Raw genomic sequence first — 14,480 nt, 5'->3', positions numbered from 1 at the left:
CTCTTGGATCGCTGGTGTGCTGCAGAAAGGGTGGAGGAGGATTTCCATCGTTTCAGAGAGTTAATTCTGATTGAGGAATTTAAAGGTTGTGTTTCGGATAATATCCGATGTATCTGAACGAAAAGACGAATAAGTCTATATCGGAATTTGCCAGGTTCGCAGATGAATATACCCTAACCCACAAGGCAAAGTTTTCCTCAAATAAGAGTTATCAGAAAGGCAGTAGGGACGGTAAAGAAAGTCCACCGGCTAAAGTAGAGAATAAGCCGGGAGCTAGTGGTAAAGGTAAGGAGGAGGACAAGCAGGCTGGCAGGAAGGTTCCTGGCTTGACCTATTATAATTGTGGAAAGGTTGGTCATATTGCAGCTAAGTGCTTTGCTCCAAAGAAGGAGACAGCAAAAGGGAAAACAGCAATCCCTACAGGTTGCATTAGCAGATCGATGGGGGAGGCAAAGGAAGATAGAGTACAAGAGGGCCGTGATAAATTTATTTCGGAGGGGACAGTGTCTGTGAAAGAAGGAGAAACCCCAGTTCCAGTGAGAATTTGGAGAGATACTGGGGCTGATCAGTCATTGATCCTAAGTAAGGTGCTAGATTTCGGTCCTGAAACTGGAGAGGTGGTATTAAGAGGCATAGGAAAAGGGACAGAAGCTGTACCCTTGCATGGGATCATTTTAAAATGTGACCTGGTAGCTGGACCAGTCGAAGTAGGGGTGCAGTCAGAATTACCAAGAGACGGCGTGGACGTCCTTCTTGGTAATGATTTAGCAGGTGGTGACGTGTGTTCAGCAGTGAAATTAACAAGCAAGCCTGTGAGTGCTGAGGACCCGCCCCTAGATTCTAAGATCTATCCCGCATGCGCGATCACTCGCAGCATGTCGAGAAAGGTAGCTGAGACAGAGACCAGTTTAAATGAGTCCAGTGTTGATTTGGCTGAGACGTTTTTACCGACCCTGTACCAAGAGGGGTTAGGGGATGGTAAAACAGAGGATAGTGGGGTGAAAGAGGGTAAAGGAGAGGAGGTAGACATACCCTTAGCCAAGAGAGAATGTATAGAGGCACAGAGTAAAGATGAGAAACAGATGAGGCAGTTAGAAGGTCCAGGGTTGGACACGGATGATCTGTCTGGCTTGACAGAACTGTTTGAAGAAGTTGAAAAATTTAAATGTGTTCCCGATAATGATATAAGGGCAGTCCTAGATGAAAAGGATGCCATTACCTTGAAGGAGACAGCTGGGTTAGCAGATGAAGTTGTCTTAACCCGCAGGGTTGAGTTTACTCCGGATGGGAGTTGCCCAGAGAGTAACTGGGAGGATCAGGGGAACTTAAACTTTGAAAAAGGGACTGGTATGGAAAGCCTGGAAGAGGTAGATGTCCCGTTTGAGTGTGTTCAGGGTGTGGAGTCACAGGGTACTGAACCTAGTATTGAAACACAGGAAAAGTCTGAGGTATCTGATTTAGTTGAAAAGGAATGCAGTCCTTTTGGGTCAGATGGACTTGGTTCAGTGAAGAAAGGGTTAACCTTGGTACCAGTGGAAAGTGAGAATTCTCAGTTGTTTGTGTTAGAAGGTGTGTTAAAAGTTAGTGAGGAGATGAAGGCTGGTGATGTGAATATTATTGAAGGAGAAGGGAAAGGTGTTGTTCCTAAATTGAATAAAGAAAATTTAAAGTCTGGATTGGTTTTGGAAGCAGTAACCAGGCTGAAGAAACAATGGCTTGTTAACAAGGTGCCTGTGAATCAATTACAGTTTGTTTTGGAATTTAAAGGTAAACAATTTGCAGATGTTAAACTGAAAACTAACAGAATGAAGAGTCCTGAAGGTAAAATTAATGACTTGCTTCAAAATAAAGAATTGTGTGGAAGTTCAGAAAATGGGCTAAGTTTGGAAAACATTGGTGATAAGATAACTCCTATGAAAGGAGTATGTGACAGCCTATTCCACACTGGTGAGCAAGCTAACCACGTGAGAGTTAAGTGGAAAAGGGGCAAAGGTTGACAAAAATGCCACTTTGAATAACAGGATCTAGTTTTGAGAGAATTTGACAAAGCATGTAAATAATAAAGACAACACCATGGAAGATTGACTGTTAAGTTTGAAAGTAAAATAGAGATTAGTATTTGCACAAACTTTTGTAATGTGCCACAGTATAATGACACATGCATTGGTTCACATTTTGTAATATACACTTAAGCTAAGATCATAACCCTTTAGAGTTTTTTTTTGCTGACGAAAAGGAAAAAAAAGGCGGTTATTAAATTGGAGTCTGATGCTACAGGAATTTATTAAGATATAAGATATTAAGATACAATATATTAAAGGGAGTGACAATGTAATCGCTGACTGTTTATCTAGATGCTAAGTTGAATGTATATCTGTATTATCTTTATAGTTAAGAACACTTCAGTATTTTTGTTAGATTTTGTAATTCTACAAGACGCTGTATTAGTTAACTTTCCCCTTTGGTGAAAATTCCTAGAAGGATGGGGGTGTTACGAAGGATGAACAGCTCTGATGGGCAGAAGGGTGCCGAGTTGCCCATGTTCCCCCCACCCCCCCGGGAGAATCACAAACTGTTACTGTTACCATGCTGCTAATGAGAGAGAAAGAGAGACAAAGGGAAAACATACTGGGACTGGAACATCTGCTTCGGACAAGGGAGAGATAACATCGGGAGAGAGAGACTTATTGACCCACCATATTATGACTCCTGAAAGACTTATGGCTCCAGAGAGGGCTGTTTACTTGGTACCATTCTGTTCATTAAAATTCCTCAGTGGACAGCCGGAGTGGGCTGGCTTGATGGACAAAGCCATTCAAAACTGATTGACACCTGAGACCCCGTGAGTGGGGATAAAAGTGAGGTCTGGGGAGACACCCCTCAGACACACGAGGAGACACAGTAGTGAGCACTGCTTGAGTGTTGGAACCCACGAGAAGGTGTGGGGCATCGGAGACCAAACAAAGGATCGGTTAGTTTAACTCACAGTGTTATTAGCAGGGACGGTGGGGGCTTGTGTGTGTGTCCACCCTTGCCTAGGTGACAAATCCACCACAGAAGAATGGTCTAGCTGAAGAACAGAGGGGTCATACCTGAATGGCCACAACAACACATCGACGGATCAAGATCGTAAAGGAAGGTTTGAGTGACAATAGCTGTCACTGTTTGCTCTCTCTCTCTCTCTCTCTCTCCAACGATTAAAACACAAGAACCAACAACTACCTCAGCACGTATGAACTGAACTGAACTTTATATTCACATATGACAACTCGTTATCCCCTAGACATCGATAGAGCTTGTTTATTATTGATTATTATTATACCCACACTTTTAGGTTTAGTATTGCTAACGTGTATTACCTATATATTTGCATTGTTGATATTGATTTGTATATTTTACTAATAAACACTGTTTGAAAATAGTACCACCAGACTCCAACGGATTCTTCTATCTTTGCTGGTAAGACACCCAGTTACGGGGTACGTAACAATAAGGTTATTTAAGATTAAAACAGGATCAAGATGAACTGGGAAAGTGCCCCAAGGAATGGCAACTCTGACAGATGCAAAGTGCCACATTTTGATTAGTTAAAACAGGGCAGGAATGGCAAGGCATTGGAGAGTTCTGTACAACAGAGAGGCTTAGGAGGGGTATGAGTACATATAGGAGTGTGCAAGAGTACATATTCTTACTGTAATTCACAATTTTTAACCCATATTATCATGTATGCATTGTACTGCTGCTGCAAAGTCAACAAATTTCACTACATATGCCGGTGATATTAAACCTGATTCTGAAAAGATTAGATAGACTTTTGCACAGTACTGAGGTATTTTTTTACCTATTGCACTACACTGCTGCTAGAGAGACTGGATAGGCTGGGACTTACATCCCTGGAGCACTGGAGGCTGAAGGCTGACTTTATAGAGGTAGGCAGAACCATAAACGACATGATCAGAATCCGTTTCGCAAGGTAGGTGAATCTAAAACTAGAGGGCATAGGTTTAATGTGAGTGCGGAAAGCTTTAAAGAGGATTTGGGGCAAGTTTTTCCATACTAAGTTCAGGGGGTAAATGGAACGGGCTGCCAGACAGAGTGGCAGAGATGGGTACAATTACAATGCTTAAGGCAGATGCATGGATAAAAATGTTTGAGAAGGATAAAGATCAAATGCGGGCAAAAAGGACTAGCAGAAGATACTAAAGGCTGCGAGCATTAACCAGTAGGCTGAAGGATATCTTCTACCTCACTGTTATAAGATAGTGTTTCCCTAGTACGACAAGATGGACCTGATCTCTCAATCTACCTTGTTGTGACCTTGCACCCTACTGTTTACTTCCACTGAACTCACTGAAATATAGCATTTTATTCTATATTCTTATTTTTTACCTTGTACAACTTCAATGCACTGTTGTGAAGAACAGATCTGTATTGTCAGCACTCAAAACAAATTCTTCATTGTACCATGGTAAATGTAACAATAATAAAATCAATTGACTAATTTAGCTCTGGAAGGCGATTAGGTCAGAATGGACAAGCCAGAAAGTCAGATTCCCTGCCGTCGGGCTTCAACTAGGTCTCCATTATAACTACCATACACTTCGAGCTTCTGTAATTTTATTGCATTCTTACTCCACCTTATTTCCTCCCTTGCTCAACATACAGAATAAGAAAATTCACAACACATACCAGTGATATTAAACCTGATTCTGATTTACTCAACAGTACATTGCTCCCTCTACTGTTTGTTAGATCTAATTAAATAGATTATTTTTGATCTCCTTACTTTCCTTCTCCAACCTTCTGGGAACACTGTACTTGAAACACATTTCAGTTACTGCCACATCATCTTCTCACACAGCTACCTGTGCCTTAACTTCACTGATTTACTAAAATATACAACTCATATACAGTACATACACAAAATAAACCTGGTTATTTCCATTTTCAATTACTCCAGTAAAATTCTTACATTGATTTTATCTAGTGTGAACTGTTCTCCTTTTGCGTTTTCCCCCTTTATCTCGGTACTTCCCTTCCCTCGAATTCCAGTCACTGATCACTCTTATACTCGACTGCTTTGCTTCTCCCATGGTCAAGTCACGGTTCCATCTTTGCTTTCCTAAACACTCATTTGCCCAAACCACCCATCTCCTTAATTTCTAACTTAGCTTTTCTCCCTTTTATAAACCCTCCCCATTAGCAACAGCAAGGCCTCCTGTGATGATATTGGTCTCGTTCATGGTGAACCTGTTTGTCATTTGCCATAGAAACAGTCCGAATTCGGCAGAAATCTAAAGCATTCCCTCCTACACCATCCTTCCAGCAACACACTCATCTTTTGTATTTTCGTATTCTGGCCACATAACACTATTACTACCTTAAACATAGTAATCTAGAGGTTACACACACAAAATGCTGGTGGAACGCAGCAGGCCAGGCAGCATCTATAGGAAGAAGCGCTGTCGACGTTTCAGGCCGAGTTGCTTGAATTTCCAGCATCTGCAGATTTCCTCGTGTTTGTGTAATCTAGAGGTTACTACCTTTAAGGCTCCTGTCCTTTAACCATTTCCTAGTTCTCTAATCTTATTCTACGGTAGTTACACACTTGGTACTGACGTAGGCCATAACTTCTGTCTTGTTTACCGTTCTCTTTCAAACTGTTTTACAGCTGTTGACTACTGACATCTTTGATCCTAGCAAAATGTCCTCAAGTCACATCTACAACCATTGAAATGCTGATCTGTTTCACCACAACCATTGTTGTTCTGTCAGCTTCCTTCTTTCCTTTTTGTTCATCTAAGCCACTTGTGGCATCACACCCTGTCCCAGCGTACTCCCCTGAGGAACTGACACCCCCACCAATATCAAAAGTTGAACATCTATTTGGGGGAAGATATGATCTCAGGGACTCATTATTGACGGTCTATCTATCAGCTATTCCTCCCGGCACTCACTCACACTTAAAAATACAGCATGACAACTTCTCTAAACATAACACCCACTAAGTTCTCAGCCTTGTCAATATGCAACTGCGTTATTCAAGATTCAAAAACTTTATTGTCATTCTACTCGTACATCAGCTCTGCAGGGCAGAATGAGACAGCGTTATCTACTGTTTCGTCAACTCTGAAACCCAGAATTAAAACTGTTGCAGCTGGAGACATTTCCTGTGAAGTCTAGGCCCCTGGGTAAAACTTGTCTTGCGTTTCACCTGTATGGATCAATTATTACAACAGCACACCAAGGTAGTGCAAGGTAAAACAATGAGAATCCAGTATTAAGGGTTACAATAATGGAGAGAAAATACAAAAATCTGAGACGTAAAGGGACTTGGAATTCCTTGTGCAGGATTCCCTGAAGGTTAATTTTCAAATTGAGTCTGTGGAGAGGAAGGCAAATAGGATTTTAGCATTCATTTCAAGAGGACTAGGATATAAAAGCAAGGATGTAATGTTGAGACTTTATAAAGCACTGATGAGGCCTCACTTGGAGTATTGTGAGCAGTTTCAGATCCTTTATCTTAAAGGAGAGGGTTCAAAGAAGGTTCACAAAAATGATTCCAGGATTAAACAGCTAGTCATAATAAAAGTGCTTGATGGCTCTGGGCCCGTAGTCACTGGAACTCAGAAGAATGAGGGGTGGCTTAGTTGAAACCTATCGAATGGTGAAAGAACTTGATAGAGTGGATGTGGAAAGGATGTTTCCTATGGTGGGAGAGTCTAGGACCTGAGGACACAGCCTCAGAATAGAGGGGCGTCCTTTTAGAACAAAGATGAGGAGGAATTTCTTTAGCCAGAGAGTGGTGAATCTGTGGAATTCATTGCCACAGGCAGCTGTGGAAGCCAAGTCTTTATGTATATGTAAGACAGAGGTTGATAGGTTCTTGATTGGTCAGGTCATGAAGAGAAATGGCGAGAAGGGAGGAGACTGGGGCAGAGAGGAAAGTTAGATCAGCCATGATGAAATGGTGAAGCAGACTCAATGGGCCAGATGGCCTAATTCTGCTCCTATGTCTTATGGTGTAATACAGATAAATGCCATGCAGGAGGACAGGTGAAAAGTCACGACAAGATTGTGGGGTCAAGAGTTTACCTTATCACACCAGGGAACCATTCAATAGTCTTAATAATAAGACAAAAGCTGTCCTTGAGCCTGGTGCTTTCAGACTTTGTACCTTCTGCCCAATGGGAGCAGGGAGAAGAGGGAATCTTTGATTATGTTAGCTGCTTTACCAAAGCAGTGCAAATTCTACATTTGTCATAAACATTGGAGAAACCAAGAGAAGAAAGTTTGTTTGTGGAGCACAGATGCTGATGTTTAAAGAGTTGAGATCTTGAAGTTCCCAGAAGTGAACGTCACCTGTCTTGGTCTACACAGAACACAGTCACAGGAAAGAAGCATCCATCAAGAATTCCCACCATGCAGGCCATGCTCTCTTCTTGCTGCTGCCATCATGAAGGTACTGGAGCCTCAGGACTCACACCACCAGGTTCAAGAGTAGTTATTACCCCTTAACCATCAGGCTCTTGAACCAGAGAAGATAACTTCACTTGCCCCATCTCTGAAATGTTACCACAACCCATGGACTCACTTTCAATGACTCTTCATCTCATCTTCTCAATATTTATTGATCACTTATTTGTTTTCTTTTAAAATTTGCACAATTTGTTGTCTTGTGCACCTTGATTGTTTGCCCATCCTGTTGGGGGCAGGTTTCTTTTTAATATATTGAGATACAGTGCAGAATAGGCCCTTCTGGCCCTTCAAGCTGTGCTGCCCAGCAACCCCTGATTTAATCCTATCCTGATCACAGGGCAATTTACAATGACCACTTAACCTACCAAGCTGTACGCCTTTGGACTGTGGGAGAAAACCGGAGCATCTGGTGAAAACCCACACGGTCATGGAAAGAACGTACAAACTCCATACAGGCAGCGGGTGGGAATTGAACCAGAGCAACTGGTACTGCAAGGCATTGTGTTAACCACTATGCTATCTTCATTGATTCTATTGTGTTTGTTCTATTTACTGTTAATGCCTACAATAAAATGAAGCAGGGGTTGAACTGTATATGGTGATACTTTGATAATGAATTTACTCTGAACTTTGGTTCTACCTTTGCGAAGAAAGCTCACCAATGCTTCTACATCCTCTGGAGACTTAAGAAACCTGGCACATTCTCTTTGTCCCTTAACAATTTTTATCCAGCCACCATACAAAGGAAACTGTTCTACCTATTACTGCAAGAAACTGCAATGTTCTACTGAGCTGTGTCCGCATCACTGAAACCAGTCTCCACTCCATGGATTCTGTCTATACTTCGCGCTTCCTCAGTAAAGCAGCCAGTGTAATCAAAGACACCACCCACCCTGAACATTTTCTATTCTCCCATCAGGCAGAAGATACAGAAGCCTGAAAGCATGTGTCAACAGGCCCAAGGACAGCTTCTACCCTGTTGTTAAAGACTGCTGAAGAGGATCCGGGTACAATAGGACAGGCGCTTGACCTCACGAACTACCTTGTAAAGATCTTGCATTTTACTGTTTACCTGCACTACACTTTCTTTGTAGCTATTAAACTTTATTCAGCATTTGTTATTATTTTATCTTATTCTTCCTCAATTCACTGAGTAATAAGTTGCTTTGTATGAATAATTAGAATCTAGTTCAATATCACTGGCATATGTTATGAAATTTGCTATGCAACAGTACATTGCAATACATAATAATAATGTAACTTTACTGTGTGTGTGAATGTATGTGCGTATATATATATAAATTTTAAAAATGAAATAAGTAGTGCAAAAAGAAAAAAAGTGAAGTTGTGGTCATGGGTTCAATAGCTCAGCATTTAATCCCATCATTCCCACAATTCTGATTGAGAAGTTGCAGAACCTGGCCTCTGTACCTCCGTCTGTAATTGGATCCTCAACTTACTAACCGGAAGACCACAGTCTGTGCGGATTAGTGATAACATATCCTCCTCACTGACGATAAACACTGACACACCTCAGGGGTGTGCGCAGCCCACTGCTCTACCCTCTGTATACATGACTGTGTGGCTAGACATACTATCTACAAAGTTGCTGACGATACAACCTTTGTTGGTAGAATCTCAGGTGGTGACGAGAGGGCGTACGGAAGGGAGATACGCCAACTAGTGGAGTGGTGCCGCAGCAACAACTTGGCACTCAAGATCAGTAAGATGAAAGAGCTGACTGTGGACTTCAGGGAGGGTATGATGAAGGAACACATACCAATCCTCAGAGGGATCAGAAGTGGAGAGAGTGAGCAGCTTCAGGTTCCTGGGTGTCAACCTAGTCCCAAGTTATCAATGCAATTATAAAGAAGGCAAGACAGTGACTATATTAGGAGTTTGAAGCGATTTGGCATGTCAACAAATATACTCAAAAACTTCTATAGTTGTTTTGTGGAGAGCAGTCTGACAGGCTGCATCATTGTCAAGTACGGAGGGGCTACTGCACAAAACTGAAAGAAGCTGCAGAAGGTTGTAAATCTAGTCAGCTCCATCTTGGGTACTAGCCTACAAAGTACCCAGGACATCTTCAGTGAGCAGTGTCTCAGAAAGGCAGTGTCCATTATTAAGGACCTCCAAAACCCAGGGCATACCCTTTTCTCACTGTTACCATCAGGTAGGAGGTACAGAAGCCTGAAGACAAACACTCAGCGATTCAGGAACAGCTTCTTCCCCTCTGCTATCCAATTCCTAAATGGACGTAGAATCTTTGGACACTACCTCACTTTTTAAAAAAACATACAGTATTTCTGTTTTTGCACACATTTTAAAATCTATTCAATATATGTAATTGATTTACTTGTTTATTATTATTATTATTTTTTTTTCTCTCTCTGCTAAATTATGTATTGCATTGAACTGCTGCTGCCAAGTTAACGAATTTCACAGCACATGCCGGTGATGATAAACCCGATTCTGATTTTGAATGTCCATTCAGAAATCAGATGGCAGAGGGGAATAAACTGTTCCTGAAACATTCAGTGTGTGCCTTCAGGCTCCTGAACCTCCTCCCTGATGGTAGCAATGAGAAGAGGGCATTGTCCTGGATGATGGGGATCCTTAACGATGGATGCAGCCTTTTTGAGGCATCGTTCTTTGAGGATGTCCTAGTGCCCATGAAGGAGATGACTGAGTTCACAACTTCCTGCAGCCTATTTCGATCCTGTGCAGTGACCACCTGCCACACTGCCCCACCAATACCAGACGGTGATGCAGCCAGTCAAGCTTTTCATCATAACTCAGTACATGGGGGAACAATAAACTTATTCCAATTTGTACACGAAGTTCTGATGCAGTACCACAAATCGACTTCTGGTTCCTGAATGGAAATCTGAGTCTCAGTAAAGGGGAAGTTACCTGGAAAGATAATCCAAGATTCAGTCCTGATTCTTAGCATTGGTAGTCTGGATTTAAGCAGCATTCAGTGAGAGCTAGGTAGGTGTCGGGATTCAGCATCTAGCAGTACAAGAATTTTAAAACTATTTCTGTTTCCAGGATCGGGGTTTAAGCAAAGACAGACAGCTGCTTAAAGATAAATAACTAAATTTGAGAGGGCATGGGAGCAGATGTGCTCGACGAACAGCACCTTAGAATTTGCCTGGGTAGTCTACAACCTGATGGCATGAACACTGTATTACCCAAATTCAGGTAACCTGCCCCCCCCTTCTGACTTACCCAGGTGCTCGTCCTTTCCAATTCACCTGCCACCCCCCACCAACTCTAAACCCTCCCCCCCGTGCCTGGTTCCCCACTTCCCCACCTACTCTGTCTGCCCGTCGCCAACACAGTCCTCCCATTGGCTCCCCCTCCCCCATTGTTTTTAAATTGCCCAACCTACTTCTTATTTGAAGCCTTCCGTTCTTTCCAAGTTCCATCATCTCATGCCTTTTGCCGCCGTCACCCATCACCTCCAGCTACGGCCACTAGTTCCACCCGTTCCTCCTCCACCTGACTCCATCCTCCAATCACGGCCTCTTACTTAGAACTTGCCAGTCCTTGCTCCTCACCTCTTTATATTGACTATTTTCACACTATTCTCAGCCCACGTGAAGGGTCTCAACCTGAAATGTTGACTGTCCGTTTCCCTCTATGAATGTTGCCATATCAACCCAGTAAAAGGAACCAGGGACAAATTAATGGTTGACGAGTCGTAGGTTTGACTCCTCATCTGAGGAAACAAGGCAAGTCAACCTCAGCTGAGCCTGCAATGCACCACTATACCTTTGGTACAAGGAATAATGCAAGTGAGCAGGCAGCACCTTCTGATCATTTTCCAATGACACCTGCTGGAAGCACACGTTTTGTTAGTAAATCAGACCTTGATGTAATCCCTCCAAGATTGACGAGCCGCATATACAATCACAATTTAAATGTTAAGATTACACATTCATTCCAGTCATTTGTAATTTTACACGAATTAAGTTTACCTTAGAAAGTCTTTCCCTTTCTAATGCTACTTTCAAATCCTCCAGCGATTCAGATGCAGCAGGATGTGGTGCCTCATTTCTTCTGACTTTCAGCAAGTCACCCTCAGTTACTTGTGGGAAAGTCTCCAGAGCCTGAACTTGACCAGGAGGATTACCTGCAAAGAGTTCAGTACCAAAAAAGATCAACGTGAAAGCAACCATTACCTGCTCGTGGCAAATCATTGTTCACTGATGTCTCTATTTCTCTTTCTCTTATTTAGTCAATTAAAACTTTTAGTTCAAGCAATTAAGATGCTCTCTTTTTATGTACAACTTATCCCTCTCTTTTTCAGAAGAGCTTTGGATTTGTAAAACTCACTCACTCCAATGAGTGAAACGTTCAGTTCGGACCTCCCTGATCAAAGGTTGAGATCAGATACAAGGGCAAGCTCGACCATCCATTCACTAGAACACTACAGCACAGCACAGGCCATTCAGCAACAGCGACCACACCCCAGTACATCGCTTCAACAGGCAGGCTAACCCAGGTGAGGATAGTTAGTGGTCCTCACACCTCGGTGAGATAGAGACATGCCTGTCCTAGCATGTGAAGTCAGCTCTGGCAGACAGGGTGGATGAAATCTACAGTGAAATGCAACAGCCAAGAAGCGGTTCTGCAATGCTCCGTGGAGAGTGAAGGGCATGACAAGGCACATAAGAGACCATGGTCATCACTGCAACCAGTTTGTGATGCTTTTTGTACCACTGGACCTGGACTTCTGAGGTGAGAGAGTAGGACTCCCCCAGTGCAACAGCCTTTCCGTTGCTCACGTCTCCTGTCATCATCGGACACGGTGGACAACCACTACTATCAATGACAGTGTGCAATGCAATCAGATTATTCCAGGTGAAATACGGGGCCAAGGTTGCAATCTTATTGATAAATGGTTCCGAGGGTGAAAGCTCATCAAGGAAACAAACCTTAAGACAACAGCTTTGGTCTTCCTAAAACGTAGCTGAAGGAAATTTCTCCCCACCTCGAACAGCAAGTTGGACAAAGTGTGACAATTTAAAGGCAGAGGAAACATCAAGTGCTGTTGATATGGAACTGAGTGGATGAATTTTCTATGTTCAATCTTGTAAGTTTTCAATGAATAGCACTGTAGTTACAAAGTAAGCCTGCAAGTTTGTGTGCAGCAGTGCAGGAGAGATTTACAAATAATAGTGGGTGTCTACAAAGATTCAGAATAAATGATGAGACGATGACACTAAATGTTTAATATTATTGTATTATTCTCCCCCTCACATAGAAGATAATGATTTAGAAGCATTGCAGAATCTGTATACAGTTTGCATCACTGTTGAACACAATAGTGTTACATCCCACTTTAACCATTACTGCAACACATTGTATAACATTTGAGCATCAGTATCCAAGACAAATATTAAACTGAATTTTCTTAAATCTAAACAGATAACAAAGAGCTGTTAAACAACACACACAAAATGCTGGGGGAACTCAGCAGGTCAGGCAGCATCTATGGAAATGAATAAACAGTCGACCTCTCAGGCTGAGACCCTTCTTCATGACTGGAAAGGATGAGGGAAGACACCAGAATAAACCAGTGGAAGAAGGGAAGGAGGATAGCTAGAAGATGATAGGTGAAGCCAGGTGGGTAAGAAAGATAAAGGGATGGAGAGGAAGGAATCTGATGGGAGAGGAGAGTGGTTTGTTTGATTAACATTCACCAGAGGAAAATATTTCCTATGCCAATAACTACAAGTAGCAGTTGTTTAAATAGAAGGTTGCAGTACAAACAACTTTAAAAAGATTTTTAATGTTCTTCCTGACCTCAATGCATCCATTTAATAACCACGCATGCCTGCTAGCCAGTAACCTTGGCTACTGTAGTAGCTGTGCAGAGATCTAAGCCAAGTTCTAAAAGAAATTCTATGATATAGGTCTGATTTTATGAGGAAGAAAGGGGGAAGAGTTGCAACATTCCAGGAACTTAAAATAAAATTTACTTGAGATTCTGTCTCACTTAATAGGGATTTGATTGTGAAGGAAAGGGTCAGTTCATCACCTAGTTCAAGGTTGGTAGAGATTACTCATTGAGAAAAATTTGCTTGTAAGACCAAATCAAAACATTTATTCTCCAGCTGCCCCACAAGAACCAGAAGAAGACCGACAAGGGTATTCTCTATATGGACCAGACTATTCCTGCACTTCGACAGTTATACGTTTCTGAGAAATGTAAAAAGACAGCAACAGAAGATGATTTCAATTACACTAGTATCATCCTTAGTGCATCTGTTCAGGATATTAATTCACAATTGTGCACTTGATTCTGATTACTCACAGCTATATTGTACTTCAAGTGCCATACAGGATAGAAATAGATCCTTGGGCCAACTCTTTCTCTGACCTTCTTTACTAATCCCAATTATCAGCACTTGGATCTATAGCCTTCCATACCTTGGTCATTCATTTGCTCACAACAACATTTCTTAAATTAGAGTCTCTTGTTAGCCAAAGTTTATCAAATTCCAATCAACTTCTGGGTGAAAAATATTCTTCCGTGTATCTCCTCTAAGCCCTTGTCCTCTGGCTATAAACATCCCTGGCTATGGGAGAAGTTTACTACTGTTTACCCTATCTATAGGGTGGCAGGTGGAGTTATATCTCTACCAAACGAGATGTAAGGTGATCCTTCCCTTCGTTAACCTGCAGGTCACCCTTGGGCAAGGTGTGGCACTTGCTTAGCCCCCGATTAGGGTCACATGAAGCCATGGGAACAGGTAGCGGATGATCGTATGAGCAGCTGGTGCATATCACAAGTCCTGGTTATGCGATCACTGCCACCAGACAATCTCTGAAGAGTATTGATAATTTTTGGGGTCACCCGTCTTGTAAAGACACCGCCTTGAAGGCAATGGCAAAGCAATTCTTTAGAAACATTTGCTAAGAACAATCATTGTCACAGAAAGACCATATTCACCGACATCATATGACATGGCACATAATGAACGAAA

General features: G+C 42.1%; 1 protein-coding gene across 2 annotated transcripts in view; it reads right to left on the bottom strand.

The window, feature by feature from the left end:
* tank (TRAF family member-associated NFKB activator) overlaps positions 1-14,480 on the bottom strand; it is a 133,925-nt gene that overhangs the window by 95,764 nt on the left and 23,681 nt on the right. For both annotated transcript variants that reach the window (XM_073047397.1, XM_073047395.1), the window contains exon 4: positions 11,466-11,620. In XM_073047397.1, coding sequence (XP_072903498.1) covers positions 11,466-11,620 — 155 coding nt within the window. The remainder of the gene's footprint in view (positions 1-11,465; positions 11,621-14,480) is intronic.

This window comes from Hemitrygon akajei, chromosome 5 (assembly GCF_048418815.1).
Source record: "Hemitrygon akajei chromosome 5, sHemAka1.3, whole genome shotgun sequence".
Classification (NCBI taxonomy): Eukaryota; Metazoa; Chordata; class Chondrichthyes; order Myliobatiformes; family Dasyatidae; genus Hemitrygon; species Hemitrygon akajei.
Note: the sequence above shows the minus strand (reverse complement) of the source record. Positions and strands in the feature narration are given on the sequence as shown.